Source organism: Limulus polyphemus, unplaced genomic scaffold, assembly GCF_000517525.1.
Source record: "Limulus polyphemus unplaced genomic scaffold, Limulus_polyphemus-2.1.2 Scaffold635, whole genome shotgun sequence".
NCBI lineage: Eukaryota > Metazoa > Arthropoda > Merostomata > Xiphosura > Limulidae > Limulus > Limulus polyphemus.
The window spans coordinates 352,031-366,006 of NW_013666245.1; the positions used below are offsets into that span (position 1 = coordinate 352,031).

Below are 13,976 nucleotides of genomic sequence, written 5' to 3' on the forward strand. Positions count from 1 at the left end.
AGTCTTCTAGCATACCGCGGCCTATGTTATAACACCAGTTTAATTGTATTTTTCTATTTATAGTTTATTTTGTCTGCTTTTCCCGTCAAATTCACAATATACATGATAACAGTATTGTTAAGTAACTGCTGGGGTATTCTTATGTGGAGACAGAAAATTCTTGTCAAGCAGTAATGCAAACTCAAACACTTATTTTAATTTTTCGTTAATAGATGTGCAAGCAATCAATTGTTCGTGTTTTTTTTCCGTTTTTTGTCAAAATATTTCTCCAAGACTAAACTCATAGCCATCCACAATTTCGAAACTATAACGTAGAGGAAAGGCAGAAAGTGAACAGAACGTGCTTCCAGTTTTTGAGTCTGATAGAATAGCGGGATTTGACAATCCCTCTTATAGTGAGAGCGTTTTTTTTTTTTGACAATAGAAAGCAAACAATAAACTCCAGACATTCACAGTTCGGACAAACTAACCATTTAGTCTTTCCCGACCTTTTGTCTCCCTGCTGACATTGTACAAAGTTTATGTAATTTAACAAACCAAAATAGTTTTATTATGAAATAGGTGAAATTTATTCAATTCTCCATGAAACAGTTTATTTTTTAGAATTCTTGCACAGATCTACACTAAGCGATATCTGCTCCTAGAAGTTTCTAGTTTTGAAATGATAGGCTGGTGGGAATAGAAGAAATCACTAGCCCCCACCATTAACCATTAAGATCTTGTTTGACCGAATAATGGTATTTAACTGCCACTTTTATAATGCGCCTATGATTTCAATGTGCAGAGCGCGTTCATTCTTCAATGGACTACAAACCATGAACCCTCGGCAGTTAAATTAGCAATCTGAGCATGCTAACCACTAAGCCACCTTAGTTTGTTTGTTTTGTTTTGAATTTCGCGCAAAGCTACTCGAGGGTTATCTGCGCTAGCCGTCACTAATTTTGAAGTGATAGACTAGAGGTAAGGCAGCTAGTCAACACCACCCACTGCTAACTATTTGGCTACTTTTTACCAACAAATAGTGAGATTGACCATTACATTATAAAGCCCCTACTGCTGAAAGGACGAGCATGTTCAGGGACGGGATTCGAACCCCACGTGCTTCAGATTGCGAGTCGAGTACCCTAAACACTAGGCCACCTTCATGAATTAAACATGATCATTTATATTAAACTTTAAGTCAAATTTCAAAAACTCACCTTCAAGAACTTCGGAAATATAAAAATTCTTACCGAAGAAACTTTACCGATACAAGACCTTTCTTAAATAAAACTGGTTTATTCTTTCTGAATACAACTTTGCGATACACTTAATTTCAACAGTCGCGGTATAACTAACGCTATAACTTACAACGATGTCTCACGTGCTCAACAATATTCTGTCCGCATACATTCAATTACTCATTCATTATTCCCGTCACGTTGTGACCGTCTTATACATAAAAGAATACCGAGATCTAGTAAACTCCCGATATTTCATGAAGGTTCGAGAAAGAAGTGGCGTGATACAAGCGTCACGTGACCTGCGTTGTCGTAACAATATGAATATATGGTGAAGTTGCGCCAAAATGGATCGGGCACTTAATGGACGGTCTCGATTGCTGTCACTTACATCAACATGTCGCAGAAATTTTAAAAACCGTTAAAACTTGCTACAATTTCACACTTACAGAACCCACCTGGCAAGCCCATCGTGTTTCTGACATTTTTAAAATTCTACAGGCTTTACATTTGGGTGCATGTCTTTTCTTCTTTGGAAAGAAATCCACTGTGCGGGAATATGAGAACCATTTAAAAAAATGTAGCAAGCCTGAAGAATTGAGTAAAATTCAGCCACAGGTGTAATAAATTTACACTTTCTACTAAGACCAAATTAAGACGATGAGCAAAACAGTGAATGTAGATGGCTTAAGGTACGACTTGTTTTATTTTCTGTTGAACCCAAGAGCACTTGCCGGTCAAGGCGGCGGTGCCTTCATATCCTTGACCAATCAGGTTTGTGACATCAAGCTCGTTGTCCTTTAGCTCCTTCAGAATAAATTAGTCCAAGGATTCTGTGTCGAATTCATCAGCGACTTCAAAACCAAGAAATTCTTCATGAACTTCTGAATCATTAAAGTACTGAAGTACTAAACTCGTCTACTATTTTTTGGATAGGTTTTTAGTTTCATCGAATAAAATTGAAAAGTACTGAACTTCTCTTATTTCGTCCCAAATTATATCATTGAGGATATGCAAAATGACATCTTGTACACTGTGGTGCTTATATTTGGAATTGTACGTCCTTCACACAGTTGTTAATTTAAAGTCTGAGAATAAGTCTTTAAGAAGTTTAATATTTCCAAACAGTGTCCTTTATTTTCAGTTGTGTCTCTGTGTCTCCTTCACAATAACCCCACTGAGCTATGTTTGGACAGCTGTAAATCTCAATGTATCTGCAAGTATTTTGATGTATTCCCTTTTTTTTTTTCACAATCAGCTTGTGAGCTTCATTAACACAATACGTTACTGTTTTCTCAGAAAGCTTTCATTTCAAATAAGTATTATATTTGCGCACGTTATTCAAATGTGTATCAGAATGCTTGGTTTGAAAAGTTTATTGTTTTTTGGAGATTCACCCGTGCACTTTTTCCAAGTACTGAACCCTTCAGACACAAATTCTTGCTCACTTTGATATTTAGCGCCTGTAGTAAAATGACGACAGACAAAACAGTAAACTTTGTGAGTAGAAACAGAATATTCAAGCCAAAGATATGCTTTATACCATTCAGGTGTGAATTTCATCTATGCGTCTTTGGATAGCAGAAAGGCTCATTAAGACCAGGTCGAATTAGTCCATTGTCGGTCGTTCAGGATATGTCAGCCGGACTACCTACTCCAAGAGTCGGCCTAGGCAGAGTTGCTCAGCTTATGTACTTCTCCAACGCTAGTGGGTTCGCCCAATATCTTCGTGTTCTTGGTCAGAAGTATCCATACTGCCTCTTTAGTTCAATAGTATATCCTCTGTTGCAGGTATAATAAATAAACTTAGTATTCCGAAAATTGTATAACCTCGAAGTCTAAGTACAAGGGGGGTTTAGTTAAATCTATAATTTGATCAAGGTGTGTTACTGGGTTATACTATTTTCGGAGAATTCCACTCCTCATCAGTAACACTGTACACAAGATAACCAAAGAAAGGTAAGCTGGACTTATACCGTAGTGAAAAGTATTAAATACATTGTTGCTGTGAGGTGCTTTATAGCCACTATGAGAAAAAGTTATACAATGGATAGGTGAAATGAATAAAAGGTGTCATTGGCCATTATTCAGTTTTTAACACACACAAACACACCCACTCCACAAAAAAAAAAAAAAAAGAAAAAAGAAAAGAAAAGAAAAAAACCGCTAGTGCCCCCAAACACTAATTATATAAACCATTTGTTACAACAAATATTAAGCGAAACACAGTAATCGGCATTGGATATGGCAAACAGTGTGTCGTTGAAGTACTATTATATACTTTTTTTTCTTCATGAAAAACTTTAAGGGTTTTAATAAAATGTAGTGTATAAAATCTAATAGGCTTAGTGGTTATGTCTTACGACAAATATAATTAATAGTAAATACATAAAAAGTTAGAATGTTATGTATTAAACTTTTCAAATATGTTTCAATTGAACAAAATAAGAGACAACCAGCATTTATTTCATGAATAATACTTTGTTCAGTTTTCGCTCGTTAACGATTCGAATTTCGGAATGGAAGAAATAGTACCATCTATTCAATGTAATTAATGTGGTATGCTTTTAAATATAAATACATATGCAGGAGTAAAAATACTTGTTTGTTTTTGTCATTTGAGAAATATATGCTTTTTTTACTAACTTCCGCAAATAGATGACCCAATAGGCTCATGCAATGTTATATATATGTGTATAAAATTTTTTAAAAACTATTAAGCAACTTTGAATTTGATTGCGTAAATTTGTGAAAAAAAATATTATGGTTAATGCCATCTAGTGTTTACATAGGCATATCAAATGAAACCTGGAACAGTCGCTGTATTTATTTTTAATATATGAAAAAAGCAATATTCAGGAGTTAGTAAGAGTAGAATTGATTATTAGAAAATGTCGAGAAAGAGTAATAAAAGAAATTATAACGTCGATGAACAGGTAGTTAGACGTAACGTTTAACTGGAATTTATGATAAAATAAATAGTATACTCCACATTTTGATCAAAATTGTAATTTATACTTTACTATATATACATAGGCCAGCTATCGGGATACCACAACAGTAAATTACTAAATCAGTAAATGTAAATTAGTGTAAAATGAACACTTATCCTGGTATTCGGGCTAATAAAAATAAACATTAAAATTTCTATCAGTATGACTCTGGTTAAATATTGAACTTGTATATGTAATAATTGTAAGCTTATATCTATATATATATGTAGCCTAGGCGCTTGACTTATAATTAATTATATTGTAATGTTGATTCAAGGATGGTATTGTTACTCTTACACAGTCTTGCATCAGAGTCGGGTGTGCTTCATAAAGTTATTGTCAATGAAGATTACACACATTGGTTTTTTTAAAAGGTTAAGCACCAGTCATTTTCGTTAACACTAGTCGCAAAGGTCGAAGATGAAAAACTTCAAAAAGTGTAGTACCTCAGGAAAAATGTTTTCGCGCATTTCTCTCGGTAAAAATATAATGCAATCATACAACTTACAATTACATGAAAACTTGTGTAATTGAATATTTCATTTCAAACCAATTATTAAGTTTCATTACGAAGATCCATTTTTCTGATGCATTTTAAAATACAGAGTATTGCCATGCTGGAAAATTACTGAAAAGTGAAAATGAAATAGGAAATTTAGGGTAATAAGAACATTTGTGTTATAATTTGGCTCATACATGTAGTACAATCTACAGATGAATGAGATGTGAACAATGAAGTGACTAAAGGAAAAGAATTTGGGACAGTGGGGGATGAGTTGCAATCCATCGAGGCAGTAATCTGTTTCTAGTGCTAAGTTAATGATCAAAATTCGTCTTCTTTCTTTGTGTTTTCACAATTGAAGATGTGTGGCATTGTACTCTTATTTAGATTAAGAGCTAGTTTTCTTAGCTTAGTGGCAAGAGATTGTAGCATTCTATTCTAAGATGGAATTCTTCCTGTAAAAGTGTAAATACAGAGCCCAATTTGCAACCAGGGATTTATTAGCACAATCACTATAAGGCTCCAAATTTGAATAAAATAACTAATGCTAAACCAACAAAACCAGTAGTATTACCAACTGCTGTCTAGTAGAACATGATGTTGTGTATACCTTCAGTTACTTTGCCATCATTCTCCATTTCCAGGAATAATTCCACCTTAGAATGCTAGAATCTTATGGCATTAAACTAAGTTTCGCAATAGTTCACAGCAATAATAAGTGAGCTTAAGTGCAGTTATTAGTGCTTTTTACCCGCCTCTCCACAAATAGCAGTTTGAAGTTTATCACAATTTTTACTTCTTTTTTTTTAACAGTTTGATGCTTGAGATTGACAGTCTTTATATTTATCATATTTGTTCTTAAAAGCATTCACCAACATTGCTTCCAGAATATCTCTATCATGATTGACTATTTCATTCCATTTGTTTACTACTCTTTGTGTATAGAAATTTCTTATTTTCTTATTACAATGTTTTTTGTATATTTTTGCTGGGTCCCTTGGATTCATTATAAATAATTTTTTAGCATTTATATTTTCAAATCCCTTGATAATCTTAAAGGTCTCTATTATATCTCCCCCATGCCTACTCTTCTTCAGTGTAATTAGATTTAATCTCTTCATATGCTTTATCCTTTACCTCAGGAACCAGTTTTGTGGCTCTTCTTTGCACTCTTTCCAAGACATCAATATCTTTTTTTAGGGATGGTGACCAAGCTTGTACAGCATACTCCAAATGTGGTCTTACATAGGTCTTATATAATATCAAAAATGTCTCAGCATCCAGAAACTCGAAGGAAAATCTTATGATTCCAAGAGTTTGGTTGGCCTTTCTAGTAACTTCTGAAATATGGCACTGGACTTTCAAGTCTGAAGAATATAATATCCCTAAATCTTTTTCAGTATCTGTAACAGTTAGCTTAACCCCATTCATGAAATAATCTTGCTTGGTATTACTTATTCCCAAATGCATAACCTTACACTTTTCAATATTAAAATCCAACATCCACTCCTTTGACTAATTTGTTAATATCTTGAGATTGGACCTTAATTGTTCAACCTGATCTTTAGTTCTTACTGAATTATATATTTTAGAATCATCAACAAAAATTTTACATGATTTGACATTCTTAGGTAAAAAACCAACTCTTAACCGGAAGATGTGACCACTGTATCTTCAATTGTGAAAATATAAAGAAAGAACAGAACCTTAACTTCAATCATTGATTATGAAGTGGACTAAAAACTTAGTAAAGTTATTAAAATTTTAGGGAGCAAATATTTTAGACATACTATTAAAAGTTAAAAAGGTTATTATACAAATTACTAGTTACGTTCAAATTGGGATAATGTGTATAGTTTGATCTCCTTATTTTAGAAAACATACTAACTCATTAATGAAAGTTTTCAGAGGAGAGGAGGAATGTTCTGGGGGATGGAAGGGCTATCTTATAGGAATAGGTTAAGATCTTTAATTTTTTGAGAAAAGAAGAGTATTATGTGACCTAATTAAAATCTACAAGATTACCTGGATGATCACTAGGATAAAACTCTCTGATTTCTTTTTGCTAAATTGAGGATATAACTGAAAGAGCAAGTGATATAGTGATGCCATATTTGTTGTGCATGTAGGACCTAATGTTGTAAGGAAGGATTGGTCAGAGGAGCTAATTGATAAGTATAAAGAGTTGATAAAGGTATTTAAAAAAAGGAACACAAGTAATAAAAACAAATTTTGCAGAAATTAACTATGATGTGGGGATGGCAATGCCAAAAAGTACAGAAATACGGTAGGGATGAACACACAAAACATACAAAAATTCCTACTTAAGTAGCCACTCAGTCAATGTTACAAGCTTATAGGAATTATCCATTGTAAGACTTTATAGCATTATTTAGTTTAAATGCTTTTATTCAAACCTGAATTCATGCAAGTGAAAATAATTCAACATTTAGTTGTAAATAAAAGTTCTTCTTGGAAGATTTGGCTACTTATGTAGTGATTTTTGGACAGAAAAGTAGTGTTTAGAGGAGTTTGTAGTCCATTTACAATAAAAGAGAAATTAGAGGGAATGTTGGTTTTGGTTGGAATTTGTTATAGACTACCAAATAAAACTGATAAGTAAAGAGAAACTGTTTAGTTAGATTAAGGTTTTAGCTGTTAATGAGCTTCGTAATTAGGGCATAGTTTATTTTCGGGCACATAGATTTGGAAATGTTAGTCAATCCACGAGGGAGGCAGGTTATTAGAAATTATTCAGGATGGTGTTCTTCCCCTATTAGTTAGGAAACCTACTAGGAACAATGCCAGAAGATTGAAAGTTAGCTAATATTACTCCTCTTTTCAAGGGTGGTGATAAAAATTGTCCCAGTAATTATAGGCCTATTAGTCTTACATCAATAGTGGGAAACGTTTTGAAAGTATGATAAAAGATGCTTTGTAAAGCCATTTAAAAAAGTTTCAAATTTTGTTTGGCAGTCAGCATGGTTTCACTGAGGGAAACCTTACTAACTTTTTTGACATTAATAGAAGAGGTTACTTCTTATGTAGATTAAGGTACACGTGTGGATTTGGTGTATCTGGATTTTCAGAAAGCATTTAATAAGGTGCCACCTGTAAGGCTTGTCGAAAAATTATTTCTATAGATATGAGAGGAGGTGGGGGGGGGGGGAAGTTGACTTATTGTGTCAAAAAATAGCTGGACAGAAGAAAGAGGAGGGTTTTTATAAATGGAGTTCAGTCAAATTAGATTAATGTTACAAGTGGGGTACTTCAGGGCTCAGTGTTGAAACCTTTGCTCTTTTTGATTTGAAACAATGAACTGATGAAGGAATGGCCAATAACTTGCTTAAATTTGCTGATGATATTAAGGACTTGGGTGTTGCTGGCTGTGAGAATAATTCTGTTCCTTTACAAAAGGATTTAGATTATCTGCTGAGTTTGGCAATAAAAGTCAGATGGCTTTTAATTATAATAGATGCAAGTTAATGCATGTGGGTTACTATTTTCAGTTTTTTAATTTTGTATGTGGGCAGGATTCTTTACAGTAGGTGTCGGTGACTTGTTGGTGATAACTTTCAACAATAAACAAATGAAACACAGTCCATTTGTTTTAAAACAATATATTAAAACAAGTCAAACTTTTATACAAACGTTTGTTACACTGTTGGTTATCACAGTTGCATCTAGAGCTTAAGATAAATTTCTCTTTTTGTCCGCAAGGGTTTGTTCAATTACCTTTGAACACAATTGACAAGACAAGTTATTCTTGTCTATTCTGTTGTTACAATACAATTTATGATGATTTCAATTTAGAAATCAACACTGTATGCTCTTATGGATAAACTTATAAACACAAAGTGTACATCTGTTTGACTGTATTTCTCACTAACTTTGTCTTACTTTTATATAACTAACTTTCTACTACTAACTAACTAACATACTACTAAATATATGATGCAACAATACTTACTTAAAGCAACAAGAAAACTTCAGGTTTGAGTAACATGATGTAAATTCACAATAGTTGAACTACACAACGAATAATTTGTGAACAGTTATGTAAACAAATTAACAATAAACTAGTGCTTCTAAAAAAACTAAATTTAACACTCATGCTATGTAAAAAATCTAAATCATAATATTTACATTAAATTTAAGAATGAAATGAAACAGACATAATATTTTAATTATAAGTATGAATGTTATGGAAGAAAAGGATTTTAGTTTTTGGCTGATCAGACCCTTAAACCACCAAAGCAGTGTGCTGTTACTTGTAGTAGAGCAAATAGAACTCAATATCTATAAAAAATATTGATTGTAAGTCAAAAGAGCTTATAATTTCATTGTATAGGTCACTTATTAGGCCTCACTTGCAGTACAGGAATCCCTTGATTAGTGCGGTTAATGTGTTCTTTAAAAGAGCCACACTAATCGAAAACGCATTAATCGAATATAATAACTTATAGGAAATCATGTAATTCGTACCTCAATTTTCATTCTCATTCACAATTAATTTCTATTTTGCATATTTCTTAATCAAAGTATAGGTATATAAGAAAATACGAAAAAAATGCAATGAATTAAAATTTATTGATCTGATTTTTTTATGAAAAACTTACTTAAGTGGCTTGTTGTATTTGCCTCATCAATTTGTCTGCAAATTTGACGGCTTCTATCTTCATCAGGGTCTGTTTCTAAACATTTTCCAGGCCCGGCATGGCCAAGTGGATAAGGCGCTCAACTCGCAATCTGAGGGTCACGGGTTCAAATCCCCATCACACCAAACATGCTCGCCCTTGCAGCTGTGGGGGCATTATAATGTGACGGTCAATCCCACTATTTGTTGGTAAACAAGTAGTAGCCCAAGAGTTGGCAGTGGGTGGTGATGACTAGCTGTTTTCTCTCTAGTCTTACACTGCTAAATTAGGGATGGCTAGCGCAGATAGCCCTCGTGTAGCTTTGCGCGAAATTCAAAAACAAACAAACTAAACATTTTCCCTTATATTCTTCAATAACTGTGAAAAGTTCTTCTAATTCCTTCTTATGCTGGCGGGTAGGTAAGATTTCTTCACATTCATCAAGGTCTTCATATGCTCTCTGAGAGTCCAAATTTATAAGATCCTTATTGGTTAGTTCTTCTGAATGAGCTTCTAGCAATTCTTGCACATTTTCATCGTCAATATCAGTGAAGCCAAGTTCTTTTCCAATATGAGTAATCTCTTTAATGACCTCTTATGTATCTTTTGTAAAGCCTGTGACGTCCTGTGCACAGTGTGGAAGAACTGTCTTTCAAACACCTTGCATATTTTTAACTCTAGTAATAACTTGACAAGTAAAATAGTTGCCCATTTTCTATTTTTAATTTAAAAAATAAATAAATTTCGGTGCCTAAAACTTACTTTTCAATTACTATGGTTAAAATGAAATGTGTGTTACCGCACTAATCGAGTATTATGCATGCACTAATTGAATATTGGTTATAAAAAAAATTAAGCGCACTTAACGAAAACGCATTAATCGAGGGATCCCTGTACTTTGTTTAGGCTTGGGCTCTTTACCACATGAAGGACATTGAATTCTTGGAGGGTTCAAGGAAGAGGACTACTGTATATGTAGGATAATACCAGGGATAGAAAGATTTTCATACGAGGACAGTTTTTTTTCATATTTAATTATAAGAATGGCAAGACAAGGGGACACAAATAGACTTTGGCAGGTCGAGAGTTATTTTGGTTACAACCGTTTTACTTTTCTAACAGGATGGTTTGCTTTTAGAATAGGTTGCACTCAGATTTCGTGGATGTAGTAAATTATAGGAGTTTAAAAAGGAAAGGCTTGATAAATATTTAAATAGTAAGGGTTGACTTGGAGTTTTTTGTTTTGTTTTTCTAAGTTTAGTTTAATGGATGGGGTACAGCCTTGATGAACCAGCAGGCCCTTTGTTGTACTTAAATTTTATATGTCTAATGAGGTTTCGACCAAGTGCCATGCAAGAGATGAGCTAAGAGTATTACATCACTAGAGGTTGAGTATTATAGGGTGGTTGTATGGGAGAAAGCAAGATGTTATTATTAATGAAGTCCAGTAAAACTGTACTAGGGTTGCCAACTGTCCTACTTAGAGATAAAAATGTGTTTATGTTTTACTACAACTTTTGTCGAAGTGTTTATTTACTTTGGTTATGAGCTGTCCATGTGAACAAGTGTGATGGGGGGGGGGCAAAAAGTGCACTCATTTGTGAGACATTCTTTATGAATGGCCCCTTATAAAACAGTCCTACTTCAAATTTTCAAGTGTTGGCAACCCTAAACTGGACCTTTGTTAATAGTGAAGTGCCTTATAGGTCAGTGCTTGAGCCTTTGCATTTTGTTATTTACATTAATTTAAAACTAATATGTCTATAACTACCTGGGCAATTTCTAACACCTCCTTTGAGAAGAGAATAATGTTAGCCAACCTGTAGTCTTTTGGTACATGCTCACTATTCAAGAACTTGCAAAAAATAAAGTGTTAGCAAGTGGCACACAATATCCAGTCATTAACCTCCTTTATAACTCTTGAAAAAATATCTGGTTGAGGACCTTGCCAATCTTTAAACTTCACAGTGTTTTCTTAACAAGCCAGTACTTAATGTGATCATCTTCTTTGATCATGTTTCAATCTAGTTCACACCCTTTCCATTGTCCAAATAAACCGGCTTTAAAAATTATGGAAAAAGTACATATATGTATTTTCTTACCAATTTGTTAGATGCTTTTAATAAGGCCACTGTTCTAGATGTAGGCATCCTGGGTGATATTATATGTGTATACATAATGTAAGGAACCTCTTAACTAGAGACTTGGTTCACTGTTAGCTTTTGTTTTTGTTAATCTCTAATCTTTTGTCACAAAAGTTATTGGTAAGTCATTCTGAGGTAATGATAACAATCTTATTTTATTTACATTACTCAAAACATTCATACTCCATGTTACAACTATGAATTTACAATTACTGCTGCTCACTAAGATAGATCACTTTTGTTATTTAGTTGTAGCCTACATTTACCTAAGTTTACATAATCATACAGCTTAACAGGTTTTCCCATGCACATTTGTTACTGCTTCAACCACAAAATCTGCCAGCCTTTTTGTGTGAATGAAGCAGCAACACAAGCCTACAATAAGCTAGGTAAGTAAAATATTCATAGAGTTTTAATGTTTTAATATAGTAAATTAATTTAAGAAATATGAGTATAAATAACACAAGTTAAATAAAAATGAAGTTAACATTGAATCATTACACTAACATATGGACAATAAGGGACCATTTGGCCCTTCTAGGCTGTCCTTGCACACACACTTTTAAGGAAAGTAAATATTTAAACCCAATCTTTATTTTTCAAAAATTCTTTACTTTTCCTTCTTAAACTCTTGTAAACAAACTGCTAGTCTTCACTTCTGACACTGGCAACTCATTCCGTAACTGAATCACCCTGTTAGAATAATAAAACTGTCTTAATTGGAACCTAGCTTGTCTTTGTTCAAATCATAAACTTGTATTCTTCATCCAATTATCTTTAGAATATACAGTGTAGCAAAAAAAGAATCAGAGGCCTTTGTCCTATTAATGCCTCTGGATAATTCTATAAGCCTTAATAGTATCATTTATTACCCATTTTCTGAAGAGAAAATAAGATATTTTAACCTATCCTATCAGATACCCATCTATTCCTGGTGTCATACTGGTAGACAACCTCTGAACCCCTTCCAATAAGTCACTATCCTTCCTTAGATAACATAAAGATCCAAACTGTATGTACACAGTATTCCATGTCAGGCCTAACTAGTAGTTTGTATACCTTTGACTTTTAAAAAAGACTGACAAAGTGCTTCATAAATTAAGTAGTTAGTTACATAAAACACTGATGGAAAGATGAAAAAGCTAATGAAAAATTGGCTTAGAGGTAGAAAGTGGGTGTTTTTTACTTTTGTTTTCATCATTTATTTTAATACTTTGAATAGCTTTTTGGGTAATAATATTTCTAAATTTTCTTGTGACACTAAAATGTTGAAAAAAAAGCTTATTTATAAAAACTGACTGTTCTTTGTGAATAATATAGAATCAAAGATAAGTTTTAATATTGAGAATTATAAATTGGGCACTTAGGGTAGAAAGCTGGGGTGTGCAATTTTTGAAGAAAAAAATCTCGTCCAAGGGTCAAAATGCTAGAAAAATCTATTTGTTCTTCATTAAAATCCACCTGTCTCCCCTTCACCATTCCACAAAATATAGACACAAGTTAAATATAATTTTTAGGATTTTGCTATTATTGAACAGTGAACAATAGTTGGTATTGCTGTGTTCATCCAATTTACATTAAATTGTTCAAACTTAAAATACACAATATAGTAAGGAATGAAGATAACAAACACTCAAATAGAACACTAAAAATAACATTTTGACCAAAAAGTCATCATCAGAAGATGATGAACCCAATCAGTTAGTGACTTAATAATTATCTTTGCTTCATGAAAGTAAATAGAGAGAACATAATTCAGACTAAACATACTTGCTAAACTGGGCACATCAAAGTTTTGTATATGACACTTGGTAAAACAAAAAGAATAATTTTTCTTTCTTTTTTTTCACATTTCACTTATATTTACATACAGTGTCATTGTACTTTTCTGTTTTTGTGAAAGTTGGTTTCTTTACCTTAGCTATATATAATTTACATGTCACACTACTTATGTAGATCATTTACTTTAGAAATTAATTTGACAGAGTGCTGTGTAAGCCATCTTGATTTCATTCGCCTCTGTTTTTATTTCTGTTCTTGGTTCCGTTTTATATATGAAATTTTAAATGTTGAAATATATTCAGACATTGCATTAGAAATATTTGCCTGTTTTCTTATGTTTCTTTATTTACTGTACAGACATTATATGTAATCTACATGTTGCATGTCAAGCTATTTAGGTAGAAGATTTAATTCAAAAACTGATATGGTGAGGTAGTTTTGCGGTTCATATTCACTATATTCAGAGGTAGTGTTAATGCAGTATTCCGCTGTATATATATGCAGGAACTTTTAATAAAATGCAAAAAAATAATAACATTGTTTTCCAAAATGCAAATGTTACAAGACCTACTGATTAAAATTATGAAGCATTTTTTTTATGTAATGCAATGAGAAGAATGTTCCACTGCTCCAAGCATCCTTTAAAAAAAGGGGAGACCCAGATGCATATATATAAAAAAACCGTAGGAGACCAGTAA

General features: G+C 33.0%; 1 protein-coding gene across 6 annotated transcripts in view; it reads left to right on the top strand.

The window, feature by feature from the left end:
- Positions 1-4,012: 4,012 nt before the first annotated feature.
- The window catches only part of LOC106459600 (protein CLP1 homolog), a 107,609-nt gene continuing 97,645 nt past the window's right edge, over positions 4,013-13,976 (top strand). For 5 of the 6 annotated variants that reach the window (XR_002610601.1, XR_002610600.1, XR_002610602.1 and 2 more), the window contains exon 1: positions 4,013-4,156. Coding sequence is in view for 2 of the 6 variants with exons in the window: in XM_022386121.1 (XP_022241829.1) it covers positions 4,112-4,156 (45 nt within the window). In the remaining 4 variants the exon portion in view is untranslated. Of the gene's footprint in view, positions 4,157-11,783; positions 11,886-13,976 lie in introns of those variants that run through there. The other variant, XM_022386122.1, reaches the window with a different exon arrangement.